General features: G+C 37.4%; 1 protein-coding gene across 11 annotated transcripts in view; it reads left to right on the top strand.

The window, feature by feature from the left end:
• The window catches only part of WWP1 (WW domain containing E3 ubiquitin protein ligase 1), a 141,005-nt gene that overhangs the window by 66,788 nt on the left and 49,896 nt on the right, over positions 1 to 24,321 (top strand). For all 11 annotated transcript variants that reach the window (XM_015145628.3, XM_077942299.1, XM_077942298.1 and 8 more), the window contains 8 exon segments: positions 1,116 to 1,452; positions 12,969 to 13,064; positions 15,356 to 15,530; positions 18,500 to 18,554; positions 18,906 to 18,990; positions 19,115 to 19,243; positions 22,949 to 23,024; positions 23,132 to 23,203. In XM_015145628.3, coding sequence (XP_015001114.2) covers positions 1,116 to 1,452; positions 12,969 to 13,064; positions 15,356 to 15,530; positions 18,500 to 18,554; positions 18,906 to 18,990; positions 19,115 to 19,243; positions 22,949 to 23,024; positions 23,132 to 23,203 — 1,025 coding nt within the window.

The raw sequence follows: 24,321 nt of genomic DNA on the forward strand, positions 1-24,321 counted from the left end.
ATAGGAAATTTTACGTGGTATTTCTAATGTTATTTATATTAAACATGTTTTCTTTATAAAACTTGGAAAGGTATATTTTATGGTTTCTCCAGCTTTCCTGATTAAAAAAACCATATGCATTTGTTGAAAATGCAGATCCCCAGGTTCCTCCCTAGCGATTTCCCCTAGAGATTCAATAAGTCTAGTATGAGGACTTAGATATTATATTTTCAGTAAGTTCTTGAGTCATATCAGGTGCATTAGGAAATTCTGGTCCTTTTTTTGGGTCTTTTGATCAAAATTCATTTTCTTCTAGTTACTTTTTTCTTTTTTTCTGTACCTGGAATGAATTCTAAGCTCTTTTATTACCTTTTTTTCTTACATCTTTGGTACTTCTTTGGCCATGTCCAGTAGCATTTAATCTGAGTGGGTTTTTTTGTCATTAATTCTCCTAAAATTTGTGATTATGTCTCCCTCTGCCGTTTGATATGTGGTTTTCCAGTAGGTTTTATTCTGTAATCTATTCACCCTTACAGTTTTAATTTGACTCATTTTTATAGTGACACATAGTCGAACTAGAGCAATCAATCACACTTAAAATGAAAATTAGGAAAACTGTGTCACTGGATTGCAGTACTGGGTTATTTCTTGAAAAAGTGTAGAACAGGTTCTTGTAACCCCTATAGTGCTATTTTTAGAACTGATGCCATCATATAGTTCCTACTATTGGCAAAGCAGTTTGTTTGACGTTAGCTACCATTTACACAAGAGAAGAGCAATTGAAAGGGATCATTTTTCAAAGTTTAGATGGTCCATACAGACTTCTCAGAATTGATGATTTGGAGGGAAAACATTGGTTATCTTAATGTTGGTGCCTCTCTCCTTAAGGTTGTTATTATTATACATACTTAAATTTTTATCGTTTACATATTTATCCCTGAAATTTTGAGGAACAAAAAAAATCTCCATTTTATTTTATGTTACATATTTTGAAAAGATTACTTTGTCTGCTGTTTGGAGAATGGATTGTAGTTGCTTAGTCTGGATTAGGCTCTGAATAAGTGTAGTCAATTGATTAGGTAATTGATTGCTTTATCATTACTTGATAGATTGTTTTATTAATTTTCCCTTCTCAGTTAATGGAGAATCATCCTCATTTGCACCAACTGATAATGCTTCTGTCACGGGTACTCCAGTAGTGTCTGAAGAAAATGCCTTGTCTCCAAATTGCACTAGTACTACTGTTGAAGATCCTCCAGTTCAAGAAATACTGACTTCCTCAGAAAACAATGAATGTATTCCTTCTACCAGTGCAGAATTGGGATCTGAAGCTAGAAGTATATTAGAGCCTGACACCTCTAATTCTAGAAGTAGTTCTGCTTTTGAAGCAGCCAAATCAAGACAGCCAGATGGGTGTGTGGATCCTGTACGGCAGCAGTCTGGGAATGCCAACGCAGAAACCTTGCCATCAGGGTATGTTAAATTTTTTAATGTCTGACTTGCATTTAAGTAGCAACTGTCTGTTAACATATGACTATTGAATGTGTGTATAAAATGTTTTCATTGTTCAGAACTTCAAAATCTAAGTTGGGATCTGAATCATACTATTTATTTACTTGCTACAAAGAAGTACTTTTTGAAACTAAGAACAATTGCTCATCTGGTTGAAATATATGTAGTATGAAGGGAAAACAAAAAACCTGATGTTAATTAGCAAAACCCTCTTGATTTGATTCTCGGTTTATTTTTACTTTTCATAAGAGTGACCATGATACTCCATATAATATCTTCAGTTCTCTAGCATCCTTGGTGGTCTGTTTCCAGACCTCATGCTGGGGAGGAAATAGCTCTTCTTTTCCTCAGCTAATAAATTGAGTGCTGGAGAGTCACATACCTTGCTGATTGACTATTAAAAACACAGTTTTTCATTGCTGGTTAGTAATTCTTAAGCTCTTTTAAGTTTCTCATTATAATTATTTAGCTCCCCATGATTTTCTTTAAAGAGTATTCTATATGTTTATTCCATTTGGTCATCTCCTCTGTATTCATGTAACAATTTCTTTGACCTTTGGCACTGGTAATACTAATATTAATTAATGATTAATTGTCTCTGCCTTCAAGAAGCTTATGTAGTGATTCACAGTTGTAAACGTGTACAGTATATACAATACGGTCAGAAAGTGCTGCAATAAAAATATGGACACAGTGCTTTCCAACACAGCTTACAGTGATCAGAATGTCAACTCTTGTAGCTGTTGCAACTGCACTTCTAGATGTCTCTACACTATTGTCTTCATTTTCTTACCTCAGTCACTGTTAATGTACCTTGGTTTTTTTTAGAATTGTTTTTTCTCAGTGCCCCTTACTGGCTCATCTGATGTTGTCCACTGCATAATTATGGTTTCAACCTTTGGTCTTCCTTTGTGTGCTTACCCCAGTAGATCTAGCACTCTCCATTATTATTGTTTTGGAATGGAGTTTCACTCTTGTTGTCCAGGCTAGAGTGCAATGGCACAGTCTTGACTCACTGCAACTTCTGCCTCCCAGATTCAAGTGATTCTCCTGCCTCTGCTTCGTGAGGGGCTGGGATTAGAGGCACCTGCCACCATGCCCAGCTAATTTTTGTATTTTTAGTAGAGACGGGTTTCTCCATGTTGGTCAGGCTGGTTTCAAACTCCTGACCTCGTTATCCACCCGCCTCGCCTCCCAAAGTGTTGAGATTACAGGTGTAAGCCACCACACCTGGCCAGTGCTCCATCATTTTAACTATTAAATCTATATGTTCAGGCCAGACTTTTCTCTGAGCTTATTTTCAACCGCTTTTCCCTCTTCTGTTTCCTGCAAATGTTTCAGCTTTCCTTTCCCTCTCAAGAATCTCTTGTCCTGTGTCCTCTGTCTTTGGTAAATTAGTCATTTATCCTAGTCTCTCATGTAACAGTCACTGTGGCAAAGACATATAAAAAGCTATTCTTAGCCGGGCGCGGTGGCTCATGCCTGTAATCCCAGCACTTTGGGAGGCCGAGGTGGGTGGATCACGAGGTCAGGAGATCGAGACCATCCTGGCTAACACGGTGAAACCCCATCTCTACTAAACATACAAAATATTAACCAGGCATGGTGATGGACGCCTGTAGTCTCAGCTACTCGGGAGGCGGAGGCAGGAGAATTGCTTGAACCCGGGAGGCGGAGCTTGCAGTGAGCTGAGATTGCGCCACTGCACTCCAGCCTGGATGACAGAACGAGACTCCATCTTAAAAAAACAAAACAAAACAAAACAAAAACTATTCTTACTGTCAGAAACCTCCTCATCTAAGTGCTGGGGGTGGGGAAGAGGAGTAAACAATCAGCCAGTATACAATATAATTAAAGCTAATACCAGAGGTAAGTTTACGATGCCATGACAAGGAACACATGCAGAGAAGGAATGGGAGGAGTCACCTGTGCTGTTGACATCGAAGAATACTTTCTGAAAGCTGTGACACTTCAGTGGATTCTGAAAGAAGAGGAGGAGTTATAGTTAGCACAGTGGTGAAAAGTTTCATTTTAGTAGAGCCGACTGCACATTCAAATCCCTAGTACCCATGAAAATGAGTATGCTGAACCCAGGAATTATTATTTTGTTATAGTTTGAGTTCAGCATTTGAGGCAGCAAGATATATAATGCTGAAGAGAAAACAGCCCTATGAAGAATTTTGTGTGATTGCGAAGGGTTTTGAACTTTTTTCTGAAAACCACTAATAAGCATTAAAGAATGTAAAGCAGGGGAGTGACATAATCCTCTGCTTTTATTAAGAACATTTTTGCAGTGGTATAGACAGCTGAGGAGTTAAGGAGTTGGGATAGTAGCCAGGCTGTTTTATAAATGAGGGAATTCCAGTTCAAAACAGTAAGTACATACACCTAATTCTGTCGGGACCAGATAAATGCTTCAGCAGGCATGTTGCCACCATTTATGATCTTTGTATTAGAATTTGGCAGTAATCTAGATTAGTGTTTTTCAATTTGTAGAGTGCAACCCATTAATAGGTTATGACCAGCATTTGAATAAAGAAATATAGGTGAGAATAGGAAATACTGGAAAATGTTAAATGTAGTAAGAATAAGCATTGTTTCCTGAAAGTTTCTCTCTCTCTCTCTCTCTCTCTCTCTCTCTCTCTCTCTCTTTCTGTGTGTGTGTGTGTGTGTGTGTGTGTGTGTGTGTGTGTGTGTAAGTAAAATCAGTAAATAGCAATCTGGTATACACAGAGATGTTTATATAAAACACACTTCTTACTGTGTAAACTGTGGTCAAAAAAAGTTTAAAAGCCACTAATCCAGGGGAGAAATGAAGAGAGCCTGAAGTGAGGTAAATGCTAATATTTTAGGTTGACGTAAGATGGGTCTTGGTAATAAGTTGTGGGGAGATAGAATAGAAAAGAGCGGAACCAAGGTGGATTCTTCTGGCATACACAGCACTAGGCTGTGTAACCCTTTGAATTAGCAGTTTTCAACTCCACATCATCTTCCCTCTTTGCTTAAAAATCTTACCTTAGTTCCTGTGTTTTCTTTTGTTTGGTAACTTACTGAGTCATTTAGCTAACAACAGGATAGGATTATGGGTGCCTAAATCCTGTTGATTCGAATGCACAGCCAGGTTGAGAACTGCTACTTCAAGTTGTTTTGTTAAACAACCCTTTACTCTCCACAGTTTTTTTAATTCACTTTCTATAGAGATATGTAGATGAAATAAAAAAATTCTGTGTATCAAAATCTAATTTAAAGTGTGCATCAGTGAAAAATTGGACAGTGTATTGAGTTACTTTTCAGAGAGATTAAAAATACACTGTGAATCTGCACCCCTCCGCCCCACCCCTAAATAGTGGTTAGGCGCCTGGGTCGTGGCATATTTGACCAAAATAATGATAGAATGTTGGACTTGGGGTAGGAGAGTGAAGAGAAAGCGTTCTGTATTTTGTAGGACATCCAGTTGATATATGTTACCTCATGCCGTATACCAAGGAGGTAGTTATATGTATAGTTCCAAAACTGAAGAAGAGTATTCTAGCCTGGAGATAACATTTGAGCGTTATGCCAAGCATGATTTCGCCTAAAGACCTTTGCATGTGCTCTTTTATGTATTCTCAAATATACTCAGGTTTTGTTAAAATGTTACCTCATTCCAGAGGCCTTTTTTGAGTCTCCTGTCCAAATCAAGCCAGTCTCCCCACATTCCCCTACCCTGCCTTATTTTCCCCAACATTTTATGTTGAAAATTTACAAATGTACAGAAAATTATAATTTTGCAGTGAAAACCCACACACTTCCCACTAGATTTTAAAGTTGACACTTTATTGTGCTTGCCTTATCTCATTTCTTCATCTCTTTATCCATCTGATTTTTAGTGCATTTCAATGAGTTTCAGACATCAGTATGTTTTGTTCCTCAACACTTCAGCTTGCAAATCATTAACTGGAATTCAATATGTTTTTAAATTTTTTTAGATAAAGATTACAAAGAAAAACACGAGTCTTGAATGTACTATTTTGATGAATTTTGGCAAATATGTATGTCTGTGTAACTCAAATCTTTATTGAGATATAGAACATTAATATCACCCTAGAAAGCTGTGATTCTGAGGCAATCACTATTCTGATTTTTTCTACTGTAGATTACTTTTCCCTGCTGTAGAACTTACTATAGATGGAGTAAGTATGAACTCTTTTGAGTAGGCTTCTTCCAATCAGCATGATGTAACCTTTATTATTTTTCTTTTTAACATTTAAATTATGTGACACACAGTGTTATTATCTGTTGTCTCTCCACTAGATTGAAGAGGGATTTTATTTTGTCTATTTATATATTCTTCGTGCTCAGAACTGTGCCTGCCATATAGCAGGCACTCAATAAATATTTGTTAAATAAGTGTATTTGTGTTACATTAAATGATTTAGAATGAGCAATTGGGCAAAAGCTCTGACTGGTAAATGCCTCTGGAAGAAATGGTTACCAAGGTCAGAAGCCACTGAAAAATTCTAGTAAGAACTGAAAGGCACTCATTGAACTTAATTACAAAGAGTTTATTTATTGTTGACCTATGACAGAGTGTGGTTTCAGGGAAATAACGAGAGCTGTATTTAACTTGCTCTGAGTTGAGAGTGAATGAGAAGGGAGGAAGTGTAATAGAGGACACTTTGGAAGAGTGTGAACTAATGTAGAAAACTTTCTCTGAAGACAAAGGGAAGGAGGAATGTTTGATAGAAGTGAGCAAGAGGACATACAGAACTGAGGAGTAGATTGTTTTGTGAAATGGAAGAGACTGACAGTTGATCTGCTGATGGAGTAGGTCGGTGGAGGCAGAGATTGGCCAATACTAGACAGAAAGAGGATTAACTCTGGGATTGTGGTTATGACAAGGCAGCAGTCTTACTGCCAACCCCTGTTACCTAAGTTTGAAGCCAGCAGTTGCCCAATCAGTCACCAAATTTTATTATTTTTATTGTAATATATTTCACAAAATTCTTCCACATTTTTTTTTAAAGCAAAGTCTTTGTTCAGTACGAGGCTTTGAAAATTTGTATATAATGTTTCAGTGAGACAGAGAAACCATACCTAAATACTAGGCAGAAGAGGGTTATGGTTGAAGGTGAAGTGTGGCAGTTATAAATCAGAGTTCTATTGAGAATTCTCAGTAATCAGTAATTTGGTGGTTTGCACCTATTTGCGGGGTGTTCATGAATTTTCACTATGGGATTATCTGGTCTCTGGCCAGATCCTGTCCACCACTTTTATAGGGCCCACAGGTGCAGCTCTAGCAGGCTGTCACTGTGAGTCATGGAGACAAAGCCAGAGTACCCCCTTTACCCCTGTACCACTTCCCCCTAAAAATACCTTCCTTACTGCTGCCCAAGGCCTGCTCTGGTCACCACCAGATTTTGGGGACTTACTCTTGGCAGCTACCAGGTCCCAAGCAGTGGACACATACCCTGGGAGTGACAGCTCAGCATGGTGACTCCCCTTGGGCCAGCTGCCAGGGGAGGAGAGAAGGGCACACACAGGTATTCAAGAGTCCCTGGGGCAGACGGTGAAATTGGCCAGGCTGCTCCCTTGTGGACCAGGAACTCTGTGTTCTGAGAATGTTGTCAGCAGAGGGAACTGGGTAGGCAACATGCCCACAACTCCGGATGCCCCAGCATAGGCAGAGAGGGTGGAGCCGGGCAGGAGTCTCTTTTTATGTAAGTACCTATATAATTGTCTTGATTATATCTTTGGTTCACAAAGCCTGAAATATTTATCATCTGGCTCTTTGTAGAAATTTGCCTATTCCTTATTTAGTGCATTATAGATCTATTAAAGTGCATTCTGTGGGTCTAGAAAATTAGAAATAAGATAACTGAAAGCAGTTCTGAATATAATGTTCTGTGTAGCAAGAAATTTAGTTTGAGAAAGACAAATTCTATTTAGAACAAAAACACTGAAATCTGGAAGTGATCTAACAAGATCAGCAAGTAGCATTGTGCTTGGAACGTAAGTGCTTACTGAATATTTGTTAAATGGTAAATTAGAAATACTTGAAGTTAGCTCAGGATAAAACAGAAAAGGGCTTTGTAGCCCGTTATATGGATGAAGGGCTTGGTTGTGTTTATTTTTTCTCCCAATATTAAAACTGTTTCTGATTACAAAATTAAGACATGACCAAATACAATATGTAAGTCATATAGAAATATTAATACTTCTTAAACTCACCAGTGAGAGTGGTGTCTATATATATTATTCCAGCAGGAAATATTTGAGAGCCTTGTTCTAGGCGTGTGCAGCAGAGCTAGAGAACCCGAGGCTCTGTTGTGTAGCACCTGTTGTATAGAGCTTGTATTTCAGTGGGAAGACAAACAGCGGTCTTCTGTAAAAAAACTCATTGAGTAATGTCCGGTAGTGACAAGTTCTATGAGACAAGATAAAAGTGGATGAAGAGGCTAGAGAGCAGCTATATACATTATTATTTTGCATAAAATATTTTCATAAATAGGATCATACTGTGTATAGCTTTTCAGTTGGTTTAAAAAAACAACTTAGTCATATTTCCAAATCAGTACAAATAAATTCACACATTGATCAAATATTTAATTGACAAATATTTATTAAACTCTTTGTCTGTGGCAGCCTCTGTGCTAGGTGCTGTTAGTATACTGATTAGCAAAACAGATGAAGGTCCAAACTCTGTGGAGCATATGGTCTAATATGTAGGTCTCCCTTAATTCTTTTGAATGGTTTGTAGTGCTTCCTTGTGTATTATTTATTGCTGTATAATAAATTACCCCAAAACTTATCTCACATAGTTTCTGAGCATCAGGAATAAGGAAGTGCATTCGCTAGGTGCTTCTACTTGGGGTTCTTATGAGGTTGCCATCAAGCTGTTGGTGGAGGCTGCAGTCATTTGGAGGATGGTTAAGTGCACCTCAGTTAGCAAACCCAAGAGAGCTGGATTCTGGCCTGTCAGTGGGAAAAGCTCAGAATACGCATTGGCAGCATCGGATACCTTTGGAAGTGGTAGTGAAGATGACACTGTAAATGGCAAGATTGAATGTTTGAGAAACCCTAATTCCCTTCCCTGCAGCCAGAACTTCTGCTCTGCCTAGGGGTTTCCTCACTGGAGATACTTGACGCTTGGGAACACCAGGCACATTGGAGGTCAGAAATACTGTCCTAAATCAGCAGACATAAGTGAACCTTTGAAAGGTTAATAAGTAAAGAAGGTTGTAAAGTAAATTTTCAAATATACACCCAACCCAGATCCCAGAATATTGACACCCAGGATTTTACCTCTTCACTCAGGAGACTGACAGTATCTTCTATTGAAGACCTCCCCAAAACACTGAAAATACTAGTATAGATTGTTCTCTAACAAAACAGCCCCACTCTTTATTTAATCCCGCAATCCACAAGCCCCACCCAGACACATAAAACTCCCAGTTTTCGGTGCCCTTCTCATTAGACATCTGAGGGAAACCTCTTAATTTGAAAGATAGATATCAAAACAAACAACCTAGAAAATACTGTTTTAAGATACCAGACTAGGGCTGGGCACGGTGACTCCCGCCTGTAATCCCCAGCACTTTGGGAGGCCTAGGCGGGCAGATCACGAGGTCAGGAGTTCGAGACCAGCCTGGCCAATATGGTGAAACCCTGCCTCTAATAAAAATACAAAAATTGGCCAGGCGTGGTGCCACGTGCCTGTGGTCCCAGCTACTCAAAAGGCTGAGGCAGAAGAATCGCTTGAACCTGGGAGACGGAGGTTGCAGAGAGCCAGTGTCGCACCACTGCACTCCAGACTGGGTGACAGAGTGAGATTCCATCCAAAAAAAAAAGAGACTATTTTAATATCCTCTGAAGGATAGAAGTAGATATGACATACATAAAACAAGAACCCAGTGCTATAAAAATGGAATACTCAAAGGACTAAAAAACTCTTGGAAATTTAATTCAGTGGAAAGTTTGACTGATAAAGGTAAAGAAATTTGCCAGAGAGTAACACATAAGGATCAGTTCAGATAGTCTGATAAGAAAAGTTCTAGAAAGAGAGAAAATAGGAGGAAGTCCTTAACAAAATAACAAACACAAATTTCTTTATTGAAGAATAGACACAAATTTCTTATTGAAAAGGCTCACTAAAAATCCAGGATGATAAATGAAAACATTTATTTTAAGACAATTGGTTGTGAAAATTTTAGTACATTTGGGCCAATTAAATTCTAAATATTTTCAGAGATTGAAAAAATAAAGCAGGTTTCATAATAATCAGAATGGCATCAGATTTCCTAGAATCAACATGAAAAGCTAGAAGAGAGTGGAAGACAGTGAGTCCATGCCTTAGATGCGGAAGGAAATTATACCCAACATATGATCTGTATCTAGACACAGTGTTTAGTGTTTGCATAGAATAAATACAATTTTTCATATCCTAGGTTTCCAAAAGTTCACTTCTTATGTCTTCTTAGAAAGTTACTAGGACTTGTGTTTTCCCAAAACTAGGTAGTTAAAGTAAAAGATGTTGGATGCAGGAATTAGAGGGTCTGCTAGGAGAGGAGTGAAAGGAATGTCTGCACAATGATGAAGGAAAGCACAGAGTGGCCTCAGACAGCAGACAGTCTAGACTAGAAGCTAATCAGAAGACAGGTGCAATCATAGAACAGCTAACGAGCTTGAACGTTTTAAGAGATTTATGCAATTGGAAAAGTATTTGGGGTTTAACGATAAGAATGTAGACAATAAGCAAATGGAAGTGGAGATAATTTTTCTAGCTAATAGTATTTTTTTAAAAAAGAAATCGGGGTATGTTCTGTGCTCAGCTGTGGGGAGTTTATATAGTCATAATGATAACTGTAAGGGAAGGTACAACATATGTATATATTTGGAATGGTTGGGAGGAGGGTAAGTGTAGATGTGTGTGTGTGCAGGAGAGAGACCTGCAGCTTCACCTTTCCTAGTAAAATGTCAATACATTGTGTTTGAAATTAAACAAGTTACAATAAATCAAGGAAGTTAATAAGTAAAAGAAGTAAATACCAAAAAAAATGGACTGAAACAAAGTTGAAAATGTTGCCTTGGGGAGTGGAAAATGAAGTGAAAAAGACAGTAAGTACTGTTGTTTTTTGCAATAAGTCTCATAGACTATATGACTCTGTTTAAACTATGTGAAGGTATATATAATTATATAGCTATGAAGGTATATATTAAACTATCTGGAAGTATATGTAATTTTGATAAAAATTAAAGCCAAATTAAAAATAGTAAAGGATATTTGTGAAGAAACAGTTGAAACCAGGAAATTTTGCTATAGGATAGCAATAAAAATTCAAGGACTGTGTATGGGAATTATTACCTAAAAATAGCAAAAGTGAAACTTGATCAGGTTTTTAGGTATTCATTTGGTTTTGGTAGTTAAGCTTTCATACAGAATAGCCCATTGGTACATGTTAGACATACTCCTGAAAGGCCTTTAAAATGAAATTTTATATTTAACTCCTTTCCTGTGAGCTTTTTATATAAGCAAATAAAGTTAATCATAACTTTCAGATTGTCTGATTTTAGTGAAATGCTTTATAAGGAATATCTAAGTTTTTACAGTACTGAATATCTTGAGTGTTCCAGTGTAGGATATAATAGGCAAGTTTAATAATTTTTGTGATCCTAAGTCAGTTCTGAACTTGGGAATCTTTATTGTTTATGGTTACTACTTAAGCGTTTTGTGACTTAGGTTTGTTAGATGCAGACTAAACAAATTTTTTAATTTTTTGTGTGTATTTGTCATCTTAAGTATGTATGTGTTTATGGGTGCAAACTAGGGAGTAGTTTCAGTATATATAGTTATCGTGTATAAAAATAAAATAACTTCGGCACTCTTAATAAAATAAATTTAATTGGGTTCTTTTTGGGGGGGTTCTCACAGATTGACTTAATATTTGAAAATATAAATTTACCATATTAACAAATAATAGGGAAAAGCGATTTGATCCTCAAAACTTTGCAGATGGGGAAGGAAGGTAGGAGGGAAAAGTGCTGGATTCTTTATGGGAGATCCTTGAGCCTCCCTCTTGGTGCAGGACAACTTATCAAAACTCACCATTCCAAGTTAGGGCTTCTTGATAAGCACTCACATTTAAAAACAGAATCTCTTATTGTGAAACTTCACATACACACAGAAAAGTACTTTCCTTCAAAATATATAGATGAAGCTGATTTCTCACAAAATACACATTTGTAACCATCACACAAGTCACGAAAGAGAACATTGACAGCACCCCAGGAATACTCTCTCATGTCCCTTCCGAAACACTACCTTCTTGAGTTCTTGTGTTAAAGAAAAAGGAAAATATTTTCTGGTTATTCTATTTTAAAATTGAAAACAAGAGTCTTAAACTCAGAAGTATGAGTTTTTGTTTGTTTATTTATTTATTTGTATTTTATATTTTTAAGACAGAGTCTTGCCCTGTCGCCCAGGCTGGAGTGCAGTGGTGCAATCACGGCTCACTGCAACCTCCACCTCCTGGGTTCAAGCAATTCTCATGTGTCAACCTCCCAAGTAGCTTGGATTACAGGAGTGTGTGCCACCATGGCTGGCTAATTTTGTGTGTGTGTGTGTGTGTGTGTGTGTGTTTTTAGTAGAGACGGGGTTTCTCCATATTGGCCAGGCTGGTCTTCAGCTCCTGACCTCAGGTGATCCACCCTCCTTAGCCTCCCAAAGTGCTGGGATTACAGGCATGAGCCACCATGCCTGGCCCACCAGTTTTTATTTTAAAAAATTATTTTTCTATACCATATTAAGAAAAGACTGAAGAGAAATTAACAGGAATCACAGAAGAAAAAATGAGAATGGTAGAAACGAGAGATTGAGAGTCTTCAAAATAGAATATGAAAAAGATAAAATGTAATTTCCATAAGTTCTGAGACCTACCAAAACGAAAATTGGGATAGATATGCACAAAGAAAAGACACTGTGCACACAGATGAAAGAATTTTCATGGAGCAGTATCACCACATACTTCTTTAAGGCTATTTCGGCTAAAAATCTTTTAGATGGGTACTTTTGAAATTATAGCAAAATCAATGTATTACTTCATAGACATTTTGTGCCTTGGATTTAATATTAAGCTGAAAGTTTCTTTATTCTTGATTCAATTTCTGCTTTCTGATAATTTGGAATTCTATAAGTAACTTTTTAAAATGTGGGGTATTGTATTCCTTTTCTGCTAACTATACTTTTTGAGTTTCCAATACTGTAATAAAAAGGGAATAATTAAGAGGTTAAAAAAGTACTAATAATTGAGAAAATGAACACTTATGTATATATATAATAGCCTTTATATATAGCTGTGTATGTGTGTTTATAGTCTTTTAATGTAAAGCTTATCTGTAATTTTTCTGATTATAAGGAAGAGTCATTCAGTCATTCTGATTACTAGGAAGATTGTCTTAGTGTGTTGTCTCTTACTGTTATTTTTGTATTTTTATTAAAGGTGGGAACAAAGAAAAGATCCTCATGGTAGAACCTATTATGTGGATCATAATACTCGAACTACCACATGGGAGAGACCACAACCTTTACCTCCAGGGTAATATAGCATCTTTGTGCATCTGCAGTTATATTTTATTACATATGTGGTTTTCACATTCATTTAGTACAGCATAATTTGATTCTTTCATTCTGCATATATTCAGTTTCTTTAAATTTCCTTGTATAAATAATGAATGTTCAGTCAATGAGACTAGATAGTCTGTAGGGCTTCTTCAAGAGACTGTCAAGCATTGGCATGAGTTACTGAGAGAAGTTGCAAAATTTGGTCAGTTGTCAGTCCTTCCTTGTAATTTTTTTAAGGAAAGAAAGGTAACATTTAGGACAGTTTATATGTATGGTTCTGCAAGGATAGTGATCTAAAGTATGTTATTTCATAAGATTTAATGACTTAAATATTAAAGTGGCCCAAAACTATAATCTACAAAGGTCTCCATGAGTGAACTTATGCCTAAAATTGTAGAAAGTTTTAAATTAATAAAGTTTTTATTACATACTAAAATTCATGCTATTAGGCTGTCATTCAAGGCCATTCACAAACGAGTCTTCCTTTACTTTTGTATTTTTTCATAACTGTCTACATAACTGCACTGATAGCTAGTCAAATTGTACTATTTGCATTTATTTATCTCACACATTCTGTGTGTACCTGAAGTATATTTCTTAGATACTCAGATTTCCCTTCCAGATTCAATTTAAAGCCCACCATTATAAAACACATTCACAATCTAGAAAACTTAAGGCAGAGAAATGTTATTTTTGTGGGATATTTCTGTTTTATGGAACAAAGCACTCAGGCCTTGATTCTACAGTATTAAATGAGAACTTATTGGAAAACATGGCGCCAATATTGCAATATAGCAAACCGTGAAGTTCATTTTAACTCTTGACAGGATCATCAAGTTATAGTCATTCATTTAGCCCATTCATTGAGAGCCATGACATGGGGTTTATTTCACTGAAACTGTTGTCCAAAAATTAGGCAGAGGTTGTCTTTAATTTCATCTTTAGCGTCTATTATTGTCTTTGTGACCCCATTGTATTTTTAGTAATAAGTTTAAGGAATTTATAATTGCTTGCTGAAAGGAGTTTACAATCATTTCATGAATTAATGATAAAAATTGGTTTAATAGATCCTACATGTGTAGAACAGGTGGAAGTTGGCATGAACCCTCAAGGATGAGTAGAATTCTAGTTGGTAGAGATATAGGGAAGGGTATTCTGTGAGGCAAAAGCATGACAAAATTCAACTCATGACACCCTTGGAACCAGCAAATAGTTGGTTAGACTCTCACGTGAGACCCTTGTAGGATCTCAGGGAGATGAGACTGAAAATGTGGACAGTTCATTTTTATGCCATGCCAGTGATCCATCATGGGTGGAATGACATGGAGTCCACCTGTGTTTCAGGAAGAAAATTGGCAGCAATATAATGGCAGGAAGGTGAGTTAAAAAGTAATAAAAAGAGTTCAGTTAACTCATCCTGAACATGGGTATTGGCTATAGAGCAGATTGCTTGGTATACAGCAAGCACTGTCAGTAAATGCTTATCAAAGAAAGAAGGAGAGGCCGAGCACGGTGGCTCATGCCTGTAATCCCAACACTTTGGGAGGCTGAGAGGTGGGAGGATCACCTGAGGTCAGGAGTTCAAGACCAGCCTGGCCAACATGGTGAAACCCCGTCTCTACTAAAAATACAAAAAATTAGCTGGGTATGGTGGTCTGTGCCTGTAATCCCAGCTACCCAGGAGGCTGAGGCAGGAAAATCACTGGAACCTGGGAGGCAGAGGTTGCAGTGAGCTGAGATCACGCCATTGCACTTCAGCCTAGGTGACAAGAGTGAAACGCCATCTCACAAAAAAAAAAAAAAGAGAGAAAACGGATAGCCAGATTGATACTGAAACTGTTCTTTCAGTGGCCTCTTTTTAGACAGGTTTTAGAAATTATATTAGGACTAATGCTCTCCCTCCCCTTGAGGGGCTTAAAACCTGATGGGTTGATAGCTGCAGCAAACGACCATGGCGCATGTATACCTGTATAACAAACCTGCGTGTTCTACACATGTGTCCCAGAACTTAAAGTAAAATTTAAAAAAAAATAAAAATAAGCAACCTCTTCTAGTGCGGGACTAAACATTACAGTGACTAAAGGAAATAAAAAGGTATTAGTCGTAGAATGGGAAGGTAATGTAGCTAAAATAAATAGTTCATAGTTTCATGTTTTAGGTATTTTAACATGTCTTGATATTTAAAGTGAGTGAAGTAATAACTGCTTTTCATTTTCTTATATTGAGAGATTATTGTTTATTTTTATTATTGTTTATTTGTGGTAGTTGGGAAAGAAGAGTTGATGATCGTGGAAGAGTTTATTATGTGGATCATAACACCAGAACAACAACGTGGCAGCGGCCTACCATGGAATCTGTCCGAAATTTTGAACAGTGGCAATCTCAGCGGAACCAATTGCAGGGAGCTATGCAACAGTTTAACCAACGATACCTCTATTCGGTAATTAGCAAATTATAAGATTGTTTACATAACTTCCTCCCTTATTTGTTTGTCCTTCTCTATTATGGTGATTTTTCTTTCCCTTTTTTTTTTTTCTTTCTTTTTTTTTTTTTTTGCTATCCCTTGACCATAATCACATATCTGTTTTGGTGATTTTTAGAAATAGTATAGACTGTGTTACAAGATATTTTTTAATCTTTAATAAATAGTGTTTCTGATATATATATATATATATATATGCACTTTATAATAATTTAAAATATTCTAGTTTAGTAACATAACTTACACACTAAGTTTTATATCCTTACTAAGAGTTAGTTTCATAAATGCAATTCTTCGTAAAATAATATTTTTGCTAATTTTCAATCCTTCACTTTTATAATAATTTTGTTTGCTTTCAACATAACCATTTACCTTATGATTTTACTTAGAGCCAGTCTCGCAGTATTATAGCTATTCTGATTCTCTTCCCAGATTCTAAGAAGCAACGTTCATCTGTTTTGTCCCATAAGAGATATTTCTAGAACTTGAAAGTTTTGTCCAAAAAGTCTAACACTGTCTGAAAATTTGACCAATTGGGGATTTACTTATTGCCATAAGCAAACATCCGTGAGAGAAGTGGAAAAAACAAAACAAAACTCCTCTGATAAATGGTGTGATCATAGGAGGTAGAAAAGATAAATTTTAAAGTACTGGGCAACTACAGATAGTGTTTTGAGGCACCTTGAGACCTAAAGTGTAGCAGTTAGCAGATAGAAAGGAAGTAGGAAAGAGACATAGAAAGAAAATGTAAGTAACTTCCTCCAAAATCCTGTTACAGTCTGACTCTTTCGACCACCTTTTTTTCAGAGGTTAAATAGTAAGTTCTCATTTGCAGGTTGACCTACTCTCCCGGTTATATGTAGCTAGCAGGGAGGGAGTGGGCAGCCTAGTTTCTATAGCGTTTCCTGCTGCCTTCAATTGCTGGTTCTTCCATGACTTGTACAGAAATCAGTGGTAAGGTTCCATAGTTTAGCTGTATATAGTAATTATACCATATGGTATATATAGTAATATATATAGCTATATACATACATAAAAAGTAATACATATAGCTTTGGTTTTGGTTGGACTTACCTGTACACTTGAAAACCTTTGGTGAACAGGGCAGAATGAGGTAACAGATGCGTATCAGAAGAATGTTATCTTGCAAGTAATAGAATCTCCTTAAACACATTGAGGTTTAATTATCTCAGTACAACATCAGGTCTGGGGTAAAAGTCTAAGTGCTGCATTGACTCAGTAGTGTCATCAAGGACCTGGGTTCTTTCTGCCTTTATGCTCTGCCATCCGTATCACACTTCAGGCCTTTTACTTCGTTTATATGGAACTCTACACTGTGGGCCTCACATCCATAGTCTAGGCAAGAAGAAAGAGAAAGAGGAATTGAAAGGGCAGATGGCTCTGTTGTTGCAAGCCCTTGCCTTTTTTACTTAGTGAAGGATGCCCTTACCATGGCCTCTGCCTATACCTCACTGGCCAGAATTGTTCACTCTACCAGCTCAGCTGCAAGGGAAGGGGGATGGAATGATCTTTATGGCCACGTTTCTACCTCCAACAAAGCAGGGATTTGGTTCTCAAGAACAGGTGGAAGATAAATATTGAGTATAATTAACAGGGTCTGTTACAAGATTATATTCATCAAGATGCATTTACTTTAAGAAATTATTTTTCAGGTAATTATTTTTACATTTGTCATTATTATAAAATTCTTGATAGAATGCTTATATTTTCCTCAGAATATATTTCTAGGTTATAATAAGAATGGAGGCTTACATAAAAATGTGTTTTTATGTATGCATGAAAATATAAAAGATACTAATTAAAAGTTTATTTCTATAAATGGTACTGGAGTTGAGTGTTAGTTTTATTAGTGGGCATTTGTTTTAAAGAAAATTGTGATAATTGGTCTATTTTTAAACAAATAATATTGCCTCATTTAAACATCAATTTCCTGTATGTTCTTTTCCCATTTCATCTTCCCTCTATAGTTTAGTATGGAAGGACTGGGAGAGTAAAGTACTGATGCCAGTGTATTATTTTTAAATCATTTTAGAAAAACTAATAATTAATTTGATTAGTTGATAGTCTCCTCTTCATGACGTTTTATGAACTTTGTGTCTTGGCTGGGAGTGGTGGCTTACACCTGTTATCCCAGCACTGTGAGAGGCCGAGGCAGGTGGATCACGTGAGCCTCGGAGTTCGAGACCAGCCTCAGAAACACGGCAAAACCTTGTCTCTACAAAAAATACAAATATTAGCCAGGTGTGGTGGTGCATGTCTGTAGTCCCAGCTACTTGGTGGGGCTGAGGTGGGAGGATTGCTTGAGCCTGGGAAGCAGAGGCTGCTGTGAGCTGAGATCATACCACTACACCCTAGTCTGGGTAATAGAGCAGGAAGATCCTGTCTCAAAAAAACAAAGAACTTTGTGTCTTGAAATTGCTACATTTCCTTATTATGTAGATCGATCTATCTATCTATCTATCTATCTATCTATCTATCTATCTAATAATATAGATCTATTTTTGAGATAGCTTCTTGCTCTGTTGCCCAGGTTGGAGTGCAGTAGTAGTGTGATCACAGTTCACTGCAACCTCCACCTCCTGGGCTCAAGTGATCCTCCCACCTCAGCCTTCCAAGTAGCTGGGACTTTAGGCAAATGTGCCAACATGTCTGGCTAATTAAAAAAAAATTTTTTTTAATAGAGACAGGGTCTTCCAGGCTGGTCTTGAACTCCTGGGCTTAAGTAATCCTCCCACCTTGCCCTCCCAAAGTGCTGGGATTACAGGCGTGAGCCACTGTGCCCAGCCCCTTATCATATTTTTAGAAAATTATTATAAAATGTGATTCTGCCATGCACTTGGCTTATTTCCACTTCCATATTAAAATACTGTTATTTTATTTCTCTCCCCAATCTTTTCTCCAATCAGGCCTCAATGTTAGCTGCAGAAAATGACCCTTATGGACCTTTGCCACCAGGCTGGGGTAAGCCGTTATGTTTTTGCTAATGATCCGTAAGGGAGATATATATATCTCCATATATATATCCCTTATTTTATATGTATATCTCCCTTATATATATCCCTTAATATATACCCCTTATAATATATAATATATATTATTATTTATATAATATATAATTATTTATATAATATATATTATGTATAGAATAGATTATATATTGTATATATTCTATAAGACATATAAGCGATACATATATCCCTGATATATTTTTATATATATTTATATATAATATATAATAATCATATATATATTCCTTATTTTATATATAGATCCCAAATAGTTATTAAATATTATGGTCACTTTATATTTCAGAGAAAAGAGTGGATTCAACAGACAGGGTTTACTTTGTGAATCACAACACAAAAACAACCCAATGGGAAGATCCAAGAACTCAAGGGTATGTATATACAGCAGCCTTAAATCATCTTGCATATATCTGTAGGTAGAATCAACCAACCTTGAATGAGATATTTTTAGTACCTAGAAAATGTTCATCTTGTGATTTTAACTTTATCTTTTAGCTTACAGAATGAAGAACCCCTGCCAGAAGGCTGGGAAATTAGATACACTCGTGAAGGTGTAAGGTACTTTGTTGATCATAACACAAGAACAACAACATTCAAAGATCCTCGCAATGGGAAGTCATCTGTGTGAGTGAAAACCTGAGGTTCTCCTTTAAATGTTGCTTAGTGAGCACATGAGAGTTAGTCTCTAACTTATCCTCAAGTTTAGAAAAATATTTTACTTTTTGGTTCAAGAAAACCTACACAAGTGATACGTTAGTATAGCTGTCTTTGCTCTCATTTGACGATGGATTTGCAGCATGTCATTCCTTAATAATAGCAATGGCAACTATTTATGTAGTGATTACTATGTGCGAAGGATTGTTCTAAGTACTTCATAGGTATTAACTCATTTTATCTTCCAATAACCCCTTGAGGTAGATACTATTATTTTTCTCTTTACCAAGTGAGGAGAGATACAGGGAGTGTAACTAACTGTGCAAAGTTATAAGGCAAGTAGTGGAGCTGGTTTCTAACTATGACAGTCAGTCTGTCTCTTGACTCTGTGCTCTTAACTGCCACATGACACTGCTGCAATGAGATGGTCAGTGAAATGATTTTCCAGATTTAAAGATAACTGAATTAAGCAGTTGACAGATGTCTCCTTCATTCTTACTCTAAGGTGTAATGTCTTTGCATAACTAAGAAAGTAGAAGCAATCATAAAAGGTCTTTTGCAAATTTGTACCACCATATCTGTGCATCTCCTACCACCTCTCCTCCCTCCTGTTCTGTAGATGAACTGTCATTGTTATTATCAAAGTCTGCTCCCTCTGCTGGTACATTCGATTCCTACCACCACTTTTCTACTTAATTGCTCCAACAGTTACCACCTTTGTCTTGAATTATCAGGTTTTATTTCTCCACTAAATTATTCTTATCAGCTGTTATTTCTCCTAGATTTAAAAAAAAAAGCAAAAAAAAAAATTACAACTCTTCCCTTTACCAAACCAATGTGTTCGATTACACAGTTCATTTGTGTGTGTGTGTTTTTTTTTTTTTTTTTGAGATGGAGTTTCGCTCCTGTTGCCCAGGCTGGAGGGCAATCAATGATGTGATCTCAGCTCACTGCAACCTCCGCCTCCTGGGTTCAAGCGATTCTCCTGCCTCAGCCCCCCGAGTAGCTGGGATTACAGGCACCCGCCACCATGTCCAGCTAATTTTTGTATTTTCAGTAGAGATGGGGTTTTGCTATGTTGGCCAGGCTGATCTCAAACTCCTGACCTCAGGCGATCCACCCACTTTGACCTCCCAAAGTCCTGAGATTACAGGCGTGAGCCATCACACCCAGCCCACAATTCGTTTTTATTGCTCCCGTTTACAGGAAAGCTACTTGCACGGTTGTCTCTGTATTGCTATTCATAGTTTCTCCTTTAAACCAACTCCAGGAAGTTCCCGTAACACTGAATTTGCAAGGGCACCAATGATCTTCCCATTGTTAATCCAGGCATTGGTCTGAAGTACTGTCTGATTGGACTTATCAGGAACATTTGACATAATACATTTCTCTCTCCTGGCAAAAGTAGTGCTGTGAACCATACTTTCTTGATTTCCCTCTGCCTTTCTGGTCTTTTTTCTTTATTTTGCCGAGTCCTCCTTTTTTTCCTCAGCCCTTTTTTTTTTAAAAAAAAAAAACTGCATTCATTCTCTTGGTGCATCCTATTCAGTATTACACTTTTAAAACACCTGCCTGCTAATGACTCACAAATTTAGCTCAGACTTCTCACTTGAAATTTTGCTTTCTATATTCAGCTGCTTATTGACATCTCCACTTGTAACTCCTTCCTGATAGGTCCTGTAGAACCTGCTCTCTGGCCAGGCATGGTGGCACACACCTGTAATCCCAGCACTTTGGGAGGTTGAGGCAGGTAGATCACTTGAGCCCAGGAGTTTGAGACCAGCCTGGGCAACATAGCAAGACCCCATCTCTAAAAAAAACAAAACAAAACAAAAACAAAACAACAACAAAAACCCAGCCCTACCTGTGATACTCCCTGTCACACAGTTGATGATAACTCTACTCTAGCATGTACTTGGGTCAAAATTTTTTGAATCACCTGGGCATGGTGGCTCAGGCCTGTAATCCCAGCACTTTGGGAGGCTGAGGTGGGTGGATCACCTGAGGTCAGGAGTTCGAGACCAGCCTGGCCAACATGGTAAAATTAGCTGGGCGTGATGGTGTGCGCCTATAATCCCAGCTACTCAGGAGGCTGAGGCAGGAGAATCACTTGAACCCTGGAGGCAGAGGTTGCAGTGAGCTGAGATTGCACCATTGCACTCCAGCTCGGGCAACAAGAGCAAAACTCCATCTTAGAAAAAAAAATGTGGAATCATCCACAACTCCTCTTTCTCTCCTAGCTTACAAACAGCCCATCAAGAATTCTAGTTACCTCAGCTTCAGAGCATATCTAGAGTCCAGCTGTCTCACCACCCCCATTGCCACCATTTTGGTCCAGGCTACCATTGTCTGTTGCCTGGCTTGGTAGCAGAGTCCTCTCCCTGCTTTCTTCCCATACCTCGTACAATGTTGTGTTATTCTCCGTACAGCACAGAGACTGACTTTCCAAAACAAAAGTTAAATTAAAAGCCATTTGTTTGCACAAAACCCTTCAGTGGTTTCCATCTCAGTTGGAGTAAAAAGCACAGTAATGGCCTTACAGGATCTGACCCCTCTCATCTCTTCAACCTCTTCTTGGTTTTCGCTCCTCCTTATTCACCATGTTCCAGCTTCATTGGCCACTAGCTGTGCCTTCAACACCGTCAGCTTCCACCTTGGGTCTTAGCCCTTACACCGTCTGCCTGGTATGCTCTTTTCCCAAATCTCCATATGGCTTATGCCCTCTCCTTCATGTTTTTGCTCAAATGTCGCTTTGTGTATGAGCTCTACTCTTTTTACCCTTTTGAAAATTACAAAATACTTGTCATATCACTCCTTATCCTTTGTCCTTTTAACAATGCCTTTTTTATTGTTTTAGGTCAAGAGTGATAAGACATTTGTACTTTACTTATCTCTTCACTAGTACATAAGCTCCACAAAACAGGCATTTTTACCTATTAATAAGTAATGCCGTCACTGTCTAGAAGAAAGCCAGGTACCAGCTATCCTTTCAGTAAATGCTTGAATAAGTGAATTCACTTGAACCTGACAATGCAAGAGAACATTTTTCATCTGTTCCAAAGTGTTCCTTAAGATTATGAAAGTGATTTGTGCTTGTCAGGCCCTCAGTCAATAGAGAAGAGATCCAGGCTCTGTTACTGTGAGTCAGACCATGTTGTGAAACCTGTATTCCCAGGTGCCATGCCACCAACTCTGCCTTTTCTCTCACTGACCGCCTGAACCGTGTCATCTAGATGACAATGTTGTTTCTAGGAATTTGATTTTGCTCTGCTTATTATCTCCAGGAATATTTGTTTGAGTTTTAGGTTAGACTTAGGATGGGATAGAATTTCCTTCCACGTCTCTACTGTCTGGAGCCTCTGTCCTCCTTAGATTTAAGGATTATCAAATATTTTCTTTGAAATAGTCTGTAGTAGACTTTGGTATTTCATTTAACTCACTAACCAAAGACCCAGCATAAATACAGTGTCCCTCTTTGTGTATGTGTGTGTCCTGTTGCTGTAGTAGTCCCCATTACTTGAGCTGCTTTTGGCCCACCATGTATGTATACCCTTCTCTCCCAGCAAAAAACTTCCTGTGGTATTTTGTAGGACTTTAGGACCTCTCATTTCATACTGAATACTAAGTATTCAACTTTACTATGAGTTAATTTGGTTTCTTTTTGTTTTTCTTTAGAACTAAAGGTGGTCCACAAATTGCTTATGAACGCAGCTTTAGGTGGAAACTTGCTCACTTCCGTTATTTGTGCCAGGTACTACAGTGGTAAATAAATCTTATACTCACAATAATTTAGTGTTATCTTTATACAATACATATACTATAACTTAGATGATATTATGATATTGTTTTTGTCTTTAGTCTAATGCACTACCCAGTCATGTAAAGATCAATGTGTCCCGGCAGACATTGTTTGAAGATTCCTTCCAACAGGTAAGGAGGATTTTAGCAGAATAAAATACTATTTGTCTCATTGTATTCTGTACATCTAAATAAAGTTACGGTTTTAGAAATTTTTAAACCACCCAGAACACAGCTATAATAATAATGACTGCCACCGCCACTTACTGAGTGCCTTTTTTTTTTTCTAATAGAGATGGAATTTTGCCATGTTACCCAGGTTGGTCTCGAACTCTGGGCTCAAGTGATCCACCCACCTTGGCCTCCTAAAGTACTGGGATTACAGGCTTGAGCCACTGCATCTGGCCATTTTAATAATAGTTACACTAAACCCTACCATAAACTGAGTGAATATCATTTGTAAAACACCGGCATCTTACATTTCTCATTTTATTTCATTCGTCCTCACAGCATCTCTTTGAGATAGCTCTTATTGTATCTCCATGTTATAGGTGAAGGTACTGAGACTGAGAGACAATCATTCTATCATGAATTTAGACGTGTATTTACTAAAATAAAGCCTAAACAGCTTTTGGAATGAGTTGATTCTTGTTTCGACACTTAATACTTGGCTAAGAATTTATTACCTCAAAGTTTTGATAATGCTATCAAATTAAAATTAAATTGGTAGATACTGTATTCCATCTGAGTATTCCTTTAATAACTGTTTATTCTCACCTTTACGTTTCTGTTTAAATGTGATCTCAGAGAGACCTTCTCTGAGCTTACTATTTTAAGATGGCAGTCCTGCTCTTCTCCCTCACAGTCACATTCCAGCCATTTATGGTGCTTTATTCTTTTTCATAACCACCCAACATAGTGTATTTTGTCTTCCTTACTAGAATGTGACTCCATGAGAGCAGAGACTATTGGTTTACTGCTGTTCTGCCTAGTACCTAGAATAGTGCCTTTGCACATATAGGGTATTCAATAAATATTTGATGAGCGAATAAATGAATGCAGTATTTCTACCTTTCCTGAATCATCTGCAGAATATTTAAGGATAAATAATCCAAATACTGTATTGTCAGTTTTTTTCCAATGGAGAATTTTTCATAATGAGACGTCTTATTCCCTCCCCCTCTAGTATCACAGTGATGAACCAAATTTTGCTGTGTACTCAGGCATACAGGGACTTTTATTTATACTTT

This window comes from Macaca mulatta, chromosome 8 (genome assembly GCF_049350105.2).
Source record: "Macaca mulatta isolate MMU2019108-1 chromosome 8, T2T-MMU8v2.0, whole genome shotgun sequence".
Classification (NCBI taxonomy): Eukaryota; Metazoa; Chordata; class Mammalia; order Primates; family Cercopithecidae; genus Macaca; species Macaca mulatta.